The sequence below is a fragment of the Brachyistius frenatus genome, unplaced genomic scaffold, assembly GCF_029030835.1.
Source record: "Brachyistius frenatus isolate BFR_SWC_R1_liver_20210118 unplaced genomic scaffold, ASM2903083v1 Contig_196, whole genome shotgun sequence".
In the NCBI taxonomy this organism is placed as follows: domain Eukaryota; kingdom Metazoa; phylum Chordata; class Actinopteri; family Embiotocidae; genus Brachyistius; species Brachyistius frenatus.
Window position 1 is genome coordinate 81,602 of NW_027210795.1, and position 12,628 is coordinate 94,229.

General features: G+C 42.0%; 2 protein-coding genes across 3 annotated transcripts; one reads left to right on the forward strand and one right to left on the reverse strand.

The window, feature by feature from the left end:
* Positions 1–1,272: 1,272 nt before the first annotated feature.
* LOC138632856 (hepatic sodium/bile acid cotransporter-like) lies at positions 1,273–6,608 on the forward strand. Its single transcript, XM_069718711.1, has 6 exons — positions 1,273–1,583; positions 3,400–3,818; positions 3,979–4,183; positions 4,580–4,758; positions 5,892–6,091; positions 6,213–6,608. The coding sequence occupies exons 2-6, from the start codon at positions 3,430–3,432 to the stop codon at positions 6,263–6,265; spliced, it is 1,026 nt and encodes a 341-aa protein (XP_069574812.1). The 5' UTR covers positions 1,273–1,583; positions 3,400–3,429; the 3' UTR covers positions 6,266–6,608.
* An 82-nt stretch (positions 6,609–6,690) lies between these two features.
* LOC138632854 (sushi domain-containing protein 4-like) lies at positions 6,691–12,570 on the reverse strand. 2 transcript variants are annotated; one of them, XM_069718706.1, is made up of 11 exons: positions 12,482–12,570; positions 11,749–11,914; positions 10,781–10,972; positions 10,476–10,667; positions 10,037–10,228; positions 9,616–9,810; positions 9,221–9,412; positions 8,735–8,929; positions 8,519–8,651; positions 8,034–8,422; positions 6,691–7,946 (listed from the first exon to the last, which is right to left on the reverse strand). In XM_069718706.1, the coding sequence occupies exons 2-11, from the start codon at positions 11,888–11,890 to the stop codon at positions 7,921–7,923; spliced, it is 1,848 nt and encodes a 615-aa protein (XP_069574807.1). In that variant the 5' UTR covers positions 11,891–11,914; positions 12,482–12,570; the 3' UTR covers positions 6,691–7,920. The 2 variants fall into 2 exon arrangements, with proteins under 2 accessions (XP_069574807.1, XP_069574806.1); XM_069718705.1 differs by having other exon boundaries at positions 10,781–10,987.
* Positions 12,571–12,628: the final 58 nt, after the last annotated feature.

Genomic DNA, 12,628 nt, shown 5'->3' on the forward strand with positions numbered 1-12,628 from the left:
GTCTCCTGCTCTTCTCCCAGCATATGATTATGAGGCCAGATGGTGGCCTAGCTCACAATCAGCTGCCCCCCCCCCCACCATCAGACCTTTAAATAGTTTCTAACAGCAGGATTTCACTGCTTATAAACCAACTGCACCCCACTGCAAAGATATACATGAAATACGTTTTTTTCCACTCAACCTTTGTCTCTGTCTTCACTGCTTTATCTCTCCAGTGAAAAACATTAATCAAGCCACCAGTAACTTAAAAAATATTATGCTCAATAAGAGCACACACACATCAATCTGTATTACATTTAATAATTCATTATGTCAGTCATTTTAAGAAATTGTCAGCACCAGAAATTCCATATTTGCTCACACACAGACTTGTCTGACGGTAAAACAGTGTCCACAAGTGTCAATATTTGGGTACAGTTTGTAAGTACATCTGTCCTGTCTAACCGACTGCAGAGCTTCATTTTTATTATCAGGAAATCTCATTGAGATTCAAAATCTCTTTTTCAAGACGAACCTGAGAGGAAAACTTTCAGAATCAATGAAGAGTATTAATCTTTAAGGCTCAGGTGTGATGTGGTCGAGATGGAAGAAGACTTGTCAGTAGTTCCTTTTAAATTCAGTTTTAAATGGTGATATTTATAAGATGTACATATTGCTTTGAATACACACATAAAAAGTGCTTTTATGTCCTCAGTGCCTCCCAAAACCTGAAACCACACCTCTTTTGGTTTTTTTGATTCATCCATTAACAGATCAGCAAATTATTTTCATCTCTGTGTTTTCCACTTCTTTTACTGCCAGCTGTTAATTTATTACAAGTGAGTTTAGTACTTTATGTTTACTATTTGAATGTCAGTGATCTTTATGAAAGTGGTAAGTGTAACCCAGATATCCGTGCATGAGGCAAGTTCATGTAACGCAAGCTGTTGGCCCCGTAAAGGGATTCCAACAACTTGCTGCACATGAGGTGCATTTGACTTTTAAGAGGCAGATCCTTTAATCTCTACCATACTTTAGAGATTAGGGCAGTAACATTTAATTATTGTCCAATATACGCTGGAAACCCATGTATACAAAACCACCCCAGTAAAAAGGCCCCCTTTTGAAAGGACTGATAAGCCACTCCTCTGCCTGGTTGCATAATATTAATTTAAGGCCTGTTTAGACATGCGAGTGTGGGCAAATGGAGCAACTACATTCTTTTCAAATGATCAAACCCACCGATGCCAAGCTTTCCCACGGTGTCCTGAAAAAGAGGAACGAGGTGGGGAGACCCCTCACTCTTGGTGATGGATAACTTCCAGTAACTGGCTTGAAATCTGGATTCAGGCAAAGTCTTTGCAACACATTTAATTTAAAATAGATGTTGAAGGACTTCCATGTAATGCGATTTTATTGGTCTCCTGTGGAGTGGATAGCAGAGTTTACGCCTACCGTGTTGTCATGAGCCCATGTAACAGAGAGGGGAGGACACGGGGGTTCAAACACAGAGAAAAGGAGTTAGACAGAAGAATGTGAGGCGAGATGGAAACAAGTGTGCCGATGAGAAGTTTTGAAGCTGCAGCCGGTCGTCTGAAATGAAGGTAAGGACGTGCATTTATTACAACATCTTTGTTTTTAGAGAGTATGAGTGGTACAAGTTTATATCAAATGAATGTTGTGGACTTGTGTTAGGAAAATGTCATGCAGATCTCTTTTATGTGTGTTTATTAATTTCGACATGCACACATGCACTTTGTCAGACTACAGTTGATAACCAGAGAACTAAATAGTTTACTTTTGCCTCTTGAAGACCTTTGTTGATTGTATCAAAGGACAAAATAATAACAAACAAAAAAAAGAGCAGCTGGTTTTAGGTAGGGCAGGTAGGTATTTACTTTATTAATCCCCGAGGGGAAATTTTTTTCACTACAGCAGCATACAGAAGCAATAAGATAATAATAGAAATAATAGAAGAAAATAGAAGAAAAGCAATAAAATAGCAGTAAAAAAAATATAAAATGCACAGTATGTACAGTACATTATATATCTATATATATATTATATACAAACAAACCAAGAAACACAGTCAACAGTGTTATTGTACTGTGATGGATTTTGCCAGAGGTGAGTTATTGTACAGTCTTATTGCAGTGGGCAGGAATGATCTCCTGTATCTGTCCTTGTGTTTTCTTAAACATGGCACCATAGCATTTGTAATTATTTACAGATCTAAATCTCAGCAATCATTAAATATTTCTACATAAAATAGCAGATCAAAATCAGTAACTAGAGTACAAAACATCAGTTTGATGGGATATATCAGACAGTAGTACAAAAGTAGAGAAAGTAAAACAATACAGACAAACACTGTTCCTAAAATTCAAAACATGAATCCAACACTTTATATCTAACTTTAAATTTATGCCTGTTACACCTTTGTTCAAAGATTGACTCAAGTGTTTCAGATGTCCTCACACTGTCAACATAATGGGTTCTTGGCTTGTTTTGTTTTCCCTAAAGGAATACATGCCATGCATATTAAATACTTATTAGATGTCTCCCTAGTTTATTTCGTTTCCTTGGATTCTGATGGTACAGCTTCACTCTTGGCACAAAAACAGTGAAAAACCAGCAGCGTGCACACATACTTTACTGGGAAAGGTCAAAGAAGCCCCCTTATGATGACCCACTGGTCGGCCAAACAGGGCACCTGTTGGCATTTTCTTTAATCTACAACATTTACAGTCGTACGTCCACGAGATGAAGAGTCTCTCTTTCTGACACATTTTTCTAATATTCTATGATTTCCAAAGACCAAAAGCCAGAAAGGAATCAATGCCATCAAGTATTGCCTGTGTAGCTAAAGCCTGATGTTCTTCTGTGCCTTTGTAATTTTTTTTTTTTAATTAAAAACACATGTATTATATTATGATATGAAGCCCTCCAGCTTTTCCAACATACATCATCCATTTACTGTAAATGATCACCAGCACACCAGATCAGCAGCTGAAAGTTGTCCCTAGAAATGCCCAATTCACGTCTTATTGAACGTACAAAATAGCTCTTTTCCACAATAAAGCTTCATATTTATGACCTTTTCTTCTTTTAAACAACAACAAAACATTCTTGAAGCGGGTAAGGCTGGAAGTTGCTCTCACAAACAAGGGGAAGTTGCACTAATGGTTTTGGTCAGAAATACTTATATAAACCATTAAAAACACATGAAGAAAGCAGCTATTAACATATTCCGCAGTAAGAATTATAGCCTGCAGGAGGTTCAAGCCGCTGCTGTATAAACCAGTTTAATGAGCTCATTTCCATCTAAAAAATAAAAACTACAAATTCAATCAATATGAACATCTGTACCAATGATTTCAAATCATAATGTTCATACAGTTGATTTGCTTTGCGTGGCAGGTGGAAGCCCAGTAAAATCACAGCGGCACGATGAACGTGACAGAAGTGTACGAGGGAATAACTCACGCCTACAATGGAGGGAACGTCTCAGGCAACGGAAGCATGGGCATGCTGAACATCTCGGGGCCCTTAAACAAAGTCATCAACATTTTGACCATCACCATCCTCTCCATCACTATGATATCTCTTGGCGTCACAATGGAGCTTTCCAAAATCAAGGCCCATCTACTGAAGCCAAAAGGAGTAGCCATCGCGCTGCTGGCCCAGTTCTGCATCATGCCCCTCACTGCTTTCTGTCTGGCCAAAGTCCTGCAGCTGGATCCCGTAAAGGCCGTGACCGTGCTCATCTGCGGCTGCTGTCCGGGGGGAAGCTTGTCAAACATCTTTTCCCTGATGATGAAAGGTGACATGAACCTCAGGTAAACCCTCATCGATGTATCGATTCCCGTTTTCAATGATTGACGGCTCGAACTGTGTCGGCACGATTGGACGTCGTACCGAAGACGACCGATGAACAGAAACATGAGATGTTCCCATTTCAGACATGTCAGTCTAATGATGTTTCTTCTTCCCTCCCAGCATTGTAATGACCACTTGCTCCAGCATCGCGGCCCTGGCTCTGATGCCGTTGCTGCTCTACATCCTCTGTCAAGGCTTCCCTGGTCTGGAAAATGCCGTTCCATTCGTCGGCATCATCATTGCCCTCGTGTTGACCCTGGCGCCCTGTGCGATCGGCATCATGATCAATCACTACAAACCAAACTACTCATCAATGGTCAAAAAAGTGAGCGCACCTAAAATCAAACATAACCTCATTATGTTACTAAAAATGGTTTCATTCATTTCAAGTGCGATGGAGAGGCAGCGTGAACCGCAGGATTCTGAAAGTGAACCTTCGTTCATTTTATTACCTTGACTTTCACATTGTGACGCATCTACGCGTCACGAAAGGCATGTGTTTCCCAGAACTATTGGCAGCGTGGGTGTACTCGTAATAAACAGGAAGGTTTGTACAACAGGAAGCCATCAGTCTTCCACCGCTAACTAAGACCAGACTTCAATGCTCTCAGATGATGTTCGCTGCATTTGGACAGAAAGAAGAGACTTCTGATGATGAATCTAAACTATGACTGAGGGGAGATAAATTGATCAATGTAATGTGGTTTTGCTTTCTCAACAGGTTGGTCTCACCGTCCTGCTAATCTCCAGCATCATAGTTTTTGTCCTGTCCGCCATTGCCGTCAAAGACACAATATGGATGGTCCTCGTGCCGGATATTCTTTGCGCGGCTGCGCTGATGCCGCTGATTGGCTACACACTGGGATATGTCATGTCTGTCATTTGCAAATTCAGTCCACAGTAAGCGATGGTTTATTATTACGCATACCTCTCTTTATACAAGCGGGTCTCTCTCAATTATATTCCAAATGTATCCCGAGGGCCACCCGCATTAGCGCCTGTTTTTTTCCACTGTAATCATGATACTTTTATGAATTGTGCAACAGGAAAAGATGTCATGGATACTTAAACATGGTAAAACTCAATGAAAGTTAAACTGCAGTGAAATTTCACAATGCACAACTTCTTGTAAGATTTAAAATGTTCCACAGGAGTTATTTAAACTTTGCAGCGGTCAGTGGGTTTTTCTTTTTGATACCATAAGCACGCCAGGCGATGCCACCAAAGAGCGATTTTGTTTACTTGGATTTGAGGGGTAAAAGCATCTTATATTTCAAAGCAACATTGATCTGTGGATCCCTTGAGGGCTGAAAACCATTGATGTCACATCAGCACACTCTTTTCAAAGTAAAATGATTTAGTCACCTCACTACTGTGAGTGCAGGACCCTACTAAGTAAAAACCTGCCTAGAATTGCTATGAGGTATGGATTTGGGACACAGTTCAGGTTTCACATAGCAGCGGCGAAATACAGGTAAACGCATTTATTTAAGCAGTGCAACTGCAAATTGGAGGCAGTGTAATTGATTTTTTTCCATTTCATATTGCTTGAAATTTCTTGGCTACTCCATGAAATATCTGAAAGCATGTTTCAATATTATGAGCTGATTAAATATGATTTACTGAAAGTATTTACATACCCAACAGTATATAGAATAATTGAAATTCCCTCCATCTTGACCAACAGTAATAACCCAACAATTTAATTTTGTTCATAAGACTTTGGCTTGAGTATCGTTTTCAATGCAATATACTTATATCTTTTAATGAAGCTACTTTTACTTATGTAAAGTATCTGAATACAGGTCCATTGTAATAGTCCTGCCCAGATTATTTAATACATTATCTAAATAGGAAGCATTATGCATAAAAACAATATGTTCAGTAATACATCATACAGCAGAGAGGGATTCAGAAAAACGATTCAAACCTTCAAGATATATTCTAATAAAATTGGTACATTTGTGTGTCCAGTTAAAATAATGTAACACATAAAGTAATGCAATACAAATGCCTCTTTTGCCTCTTTTTAGATGCAGCAGAACCATCTCCATGGAGACAGGGTGTCAAAACATCCAGCTGTGCGCTGCCATCCTCAAGGTGGCCTTTCCTCCACAGATCATCGGACCCATGTTTCTCTTCCCCCTGTTGTACATCACGTTCCAGTGCGCCGAGGCCCTTCTCTTGGCCCTGTGCTTCAGATGCTGCCAAACAGCCAAGCCACCAGCTGAGGGTAAATGTCACATCTGTGTTTTTGTAGCGCGAGGCCTCGGAGGAGCGCACGAGTTCACTCCACGCACATGAATTGAGATCAAACAAAAGCAGGACTGTAACGTCACCCTTCTATCCAACAGATACGGAAATATATCAGTGTTGTGATCAAACAGAGGAGTCCGATAAACCCTGACGGCATCGCAAATGGCAACCGGCAGCCGAGAGGAGAGCTGAGTCCAACATACTGAGTATGCAGCCATTCAGCGTCCTCATCGGCATATTCATCACTCAAGCCTGTGAAAAACTGATGAAGCATTTCAACCACTAATACTGCAACTATTGTTTATTTAATCAAGCTTATAACATATCAACTCTGTGTAGAATATATTGAGCTAGAAGGTAAATAATTAAGATAATGAGGTAAGGCTGGAACTTAACTTTCTTTTTTTAAAGATTTCATATAATCACAATCACAAATTATTGATGTGTCATTTGTCGTTTTGAGATTGGAGACGTGTCATGTTATTACATTCCTTGATGAAACTTCATTTAACGTAAGAGAAAGAGTCTGGGATGTCTTGAAGATGTGAAAGCCTGTTAAATAGAAAAAGCATAAAGTCAATTTGAACACCTCAAATAATATTTAATCAAAAATGATCATGATATATACAGAATAAACTTAACTTAAAACTTTTTACATATATTAAAATACCATCTTCACAAAAAAAAATCCATTCATCAGTCCAAAAGAAAACTCGATGGACAGTCAAACAAAGTGAACACTGACATTACACTAATCTGTACACTTACTGTTTTTTTTTTTTAGTGTCACATATAATGTGCTTGAAGTAGAATCAAAAACTGAAGCTGCAAAGTGAAAAGACCTACTTTGTCCATGAGCTGTGGAAGCATTAAAAGAAGCCGTGGCTGATCAACAGCGTTCTGGGCACAAATAAATTAAACACATGTTTTAATTTCCCCAGCTAGACTGAAAAACGGGAAGTTCCCAAGGAGACAGAATAAATTAAGAAGAGAATATTTTCTGGTGTACAAGTGACGTGTCTGACGAAGCCACGCATAATATCACTAAGCGGAGGAGGCATTTGACTGACATTCATTTTTTTAAATTCCTTATTTCACATATTATAGACACCTGTGCATAGAAGTGGAAAGCTAAGGCCATCGGGGGAAAGGGTACAAGTGTGAAGAAGAAAACATATTTGGAGATGCAACTTTTTGGAGAGATGACGTGATGAATGCGGGCCCTCAACTCAGCAGAGTGAACTCTTAAGTGGACAAGCAGCAGAATCACAAAAATTTTGGAAAACAACGTCGTGAGTGCACGTGACTTGAGCGATTTAGGTTCATGCATCTTTGCCGATGTGTTTCTTAAATGATGGGATGTGTTGTCAAAGGAAAGTAACAGTGAACAAGACACGAATGACATTAATAACTCCCAGAATGAGTTTGCGGTTTTGTCCATTTAACTGAGAAACATCAGTCCTTTTTTTTTTTTTTTCTTTCTCCCAACAGCCTTTAAGACGTTCAGAAGTGTTCCTTTCTGTTTTGTTCCATATTTTTCAAGCCGAGTTTCAGACATCAGACATACATACATGGTGTTAGGAATTCCTATAAAAATGTAAGCGTGTATGTACATGTGAATCCCTCTGCTCTCCTGTAGAGTGGTCAGATGAACTACAGAAACCCACAGCGTCACTCAGACGTCACTCAGAGCCTCTGCGGTTCGGCCGATCTGTGTTGACAGCTGTGTTGACAAACTCCTGCTCACCAGTGCAGGTCAGTAGCAAAGCTGGCTGTCTCGGGTAAGTCCAAAGGCTGAAGCATTTTTCAGGCCTCCTTCAGCAATGGCATGTCTGTGGAGGACACATAGAGAAGTCTGCATCATTACAAAGTAAGGGAGTTAAATAAGCGGGGAGAGGTGAGTGTAAAAACAGCTTTACCATCAGAGTAGTCCATCTCCGAGTCCAGAGACAGGCTGTGTTGGTCGCTGCCTGCAGACGGCCTTCTATGTGAGGATGAGGTGCCTGCTGCAGCACCTGCCTGCTCCAGAACCCAGGTAGACGATGAAGGTGATGAGGAAGATGAGGATGGTGGAACGGGGTGGACTACGGCCATTTCTGACTGCTGCTGTTTGAGGGAAGAAGGCCGAGAGGGGCCAGCCTCCGGCGTCGTGGCATGCTGACCCTCAGACAGCACGATCTGGACTCGAGACTCCGAGCTGAGAGCCGAGGTTCCGCCGCCGCTCACAGCCTCCTCGTACGAGGGCAGAGTCACCTGGACCCCCTCCACCATGATGGACACGGGCTGCCCCGACACGCCCGGATCACGTCTGGGTGAGGAAGACGGACAGGAACGTTAAAATCTATTTCCACGGTTTCCCTTCCAACATGTTGGCGGTGACAAATTATTTGAAGGGGAGACTCACCGATGGAGGGACTTGAGTCTCGGCTGCAGAAGTACAAACAGCACCACGAGGAGCAGGATGAAAGCCACCGAGCTGGCTGTGGAGGCCACGATAGACAACGCCGGCATCCCCAACGGTAAACTTGGATTGCGGTCTGTGAGACAGATAAGCAGTTAGCAGGCTGATCTGGACAGATATCGTTTATCTAACAGTTCTAATGTGGCATCTAACCTTTACCTTGCTCCATGACGCAGCTCAGCTTCATTTGACTGTCCCATTCCCCGTACTGACAGGTCAGGTATTTATAATCTCCCTTCAGAATATAACCTTCCTCGCAGAAATATTCAATCACAATGCCGTGAGAAAATCTCCGGCACGGGGACGGATGGCAGGTGTAGCCTCCGTTCTCCTGCTGATATGGAGGCTGGCATACTGTTCAAGGAAAGAAACACGATAAATATATCTCACAGAACACACGACAACAATAAAACATCAAAACAAGGATAAAACTGAAATGATTGTTTCTGAGGGGAAAAAGAAGAAGAAATGTTTTACTAGATTTCAAAGGATTTATGCCTCAGCAGGATTGAGAAAACCTTCACTGAGCGATCATCTTCACTGTTATTGTCTTGTTGTTCAAAGACAGTAAACAAATAATATTTTATGTCTCACTTTCTTCTCTCACACATAATGTGTGACAGGCCGATGAGGAGGTGTTTTTACCGTCACTGCGTATACAGCGAGGAGGCGAGGAGGACCAGTCTCCCACCGTGGTGCAGGTGAGGAGGCTGGATCCGTCCAGCAGGTAACCCGGGTCACAGTTGTACTGAAGCACCGTGCCCAGCGGGAACAAGCTCCTGTTGGTGTCTGTCAGATTAGCTGAGCCATGCTGCACCATAGAGGGTCTTATACAACCTTAAAAAAGAAACAACAGCAAAAAAACACAGTTCAGTGCTAAAATTAATTTTAATAACAAATATATGCTTTGTTCATTTTTAGCAAAACGCTATAAAGAAAAAAGATACAACAGTTCAGAGTAAAAAAAAAAACCTCAACATTAAATTATCTGTAGAGACTTTTGCAGTTGTTCACCTGACAGTTTAAATGTCAGCTCATACCTTGCTCCATGACGCAGCTGATCGGCATTACGTTGTCCCATTTCCCGAACTGACAAGTACGGAACTTATAGTCTCCCTTCAGAATATAACCTTCATCACAGAAATACTGAATCACGGTGCCGTGAGAAAGTCTTTTGCACGGGGAGGGATGGCAGGTGTAACCTCCGTTTTCTGGCTGATATGGAGGCTGACATACTGTTCAAACAAACAAAGAAATACAATAAATTAATAAAAAAACATCAGAGCTACCAATGTTCAACTAAAGTGCCATTATGCCTCATCTTGTAATAAAAATGGACTTTGTCCGCATCCATTGGTATTCCTACTATAAATGTTGTTGAATTAAAACTCCAAACAATAAAACGCTGATGCGACTTAAAAAGGCAGAATCCAGATATGATGTGAGGAGGCGTGTCCTTACCGTCACTGCGTACACAGCGAGGAGGCTCAGAGGACCAGTGTCCCACCGTGGTGCAGGTGAGGATGCTGGGTCCGGCTGGCAGGTAACCCGGGTCACAGTTGTACTGAAGCACTGTGCCCACTGGGAACAAGCTCCTGTTGGTGTCTGTCAGATTAGTTGAGCCATGCTGCACCATAGAGGGTCTTATACAACCTTAAAAAAAGGAGACAACAGTAAAATTAAAAAAAAAAAAAAACAGTTCCTAACATTTTGTTCATGAAACGCATTGATAGAAAGTGTTTCACAGGTCCAGAACTCAGAGTGTTAACAGTGTTCAGACCACCTTTTTAAGGTGACTGATTTATCAATTTTTTTTTTCTGGCATTATTATGGTGACGTGTGAGATTTTAAGACCAACATATTAACCTCTTGACAGATGTGAATTTGAGGACTGACCCACCTTGGCTGACACAGCTGATCTGCATGGGGCCGTCCCACTGTCCGTCTTGACAGTTCAGGTAGTTGTAGTCTCCACTGAGATCGAATCCCTCATTACAGAAGAACTCAATCACAGTACCGTGAGAGAACAGTCGACAGGGGGACGGGTGGCAGGTGTAGCCCCCGTTCTCAGGTTTGGAGAGGGGTAGACATGCTGATGGAGGGGGGAAGAAACAGAACTTATCAGCCCAACTTAAAAAATTGTTCATATGTTTTAAAACTTGAAAAAGACTTAAAGTAATTATGGTTTTGGACGGAATATCTTACCACCGCTGCGTATGCAGTGAGGAGGATCGGAGGACCACAGTCCCAGTGCCGAGCAGGTGAGGACGTGGGGTCCATCTGGTAGGTAACCTGGGTCACAGCTGTACTGCAGTACTGTGCCCGCAGGGAACGAGCCCCTGTTGGTTTCTGTGAGGTTTACCCAGCTGTTCTGGACCATGTATGGCCTCACACATCCTGGGAAGAAAAGACCTGTTTTATAACAGTTTCAATATAACATTTTTGTAGAACACCTTTATTTATTTACTAACTAATTTAAGTGAGGTTCATTATAAAGTTGATTTATATAGGTAAACACCCGCTTGGTGTGTAAACTACACTGACTAATAATATATCATTGGCAGGGGTGCCCCATATTGTACTATTCATAATAAATGTATTATTTTTGATGTGCCAAAAAACATGTATATCGTGATAATGGCTGCATACTGTTTTGCACTAAGTAAAATGACATGTGTTATGTGTGTGACTTATGCACAATAAATACAAGCATTGCTGAAAGTGGATTCACGGTTGAGGAGTTAGTTTCAGAAGGGAAAGTTTGACTTCAGTAGTATGGAAGTGGTTTTGGTGACAGGAGATCAGATTTACCACAAACCACAGAAATATGTTAATTTTGACTGAATATTGGAAGACAAACTGTTACGTTTACGCCGGCATATAAAACTTTAACACTTACTTTGTTGCGACAGTTGACTTAATAATATATATGATTATGTTTTACGTGAACGGTCTTTGTTTCCATCTGTCTCTATGTGTCGGCCCTGTGACAGACTGGCGACCTGTCCTTCTTTGGCAATCAGTGACCCGGGATAGGCTCCGTATACAAGCGGCTATAGATGACGGACGGACGTTGAAATCAATGTTCAATAGATCGCCTCGGCCTCGGCACCCGCTCGCTCGGTCACGTTTCCTCACAGAAAAGAAAGCAAACGCATGTCGCTGCTTCTTACCCGACCCTCGCCCGGTTGACACCTCGGTCAGTAACAGAAGCAGCAAGAAGGACGGTGCGGCGGCGGAGGAGGAGGAGGAGGAGGAGGAGGCGTGAGCCCGGCAGGCGGTTTCTGATGTTGACTGTATCATCCCATTGCACATCTTCCCCTTCAGAGGCAACTCAACCTGGAGTAATTGGAAAAAAATAAATAAACCAGACTAGTATGAATACATGATGATGAAATCCTCCACCTCCTCCTCCTCCTCCACCTCCTCCTCCCCCCATGTGCTGACACCTGCTTGGCGCAGGTACACTGCAGAGGCCGGACGGCCGCCAGCTGAAAGGGGGGGGGGGGGAGACAATGGCAGCACGTGACGGGAGGACGAAGCTTTCTGGACGGGAAACAACCCCTCTGTTTTCATGACGATCATATAAGCAATGTCCTGGAGGAAAAAAGTTACATCAACACAAACAACAACAACAACAACAACAACAACACGGGTTGTGATCGGTTCCGTTTCCAGCTCCGGTGTCTGACGGAGAACAAGGCCCGAAAAAACGACGTTGACGATAAGAAGGGACTTACTGTCTGTGCAAACACCTTCAGTCAAAAAAAAAAAAAAAGACTAACCGCCAAAACACAACTTATCTGACTTCTTGTTAAGCTCAAGGTAATCAATATTAGCCTTTTTTTTTTTTTTTTTTTTTTTAGCTCGCTAATGCTAATAAACACGGACGTTAACGTCACCTACCACAAAAACACGACCTTAAAAACCTCCACGATGGCCGCCTCACTCCGTAGACATGTATGAACGGTCACGAAGCTCCGCCCGACACATTTAAACGCGACTGCGGGTAAAACTGCGGTTTAAACGAGCCGGGGCGGTTCGACCGCAGCT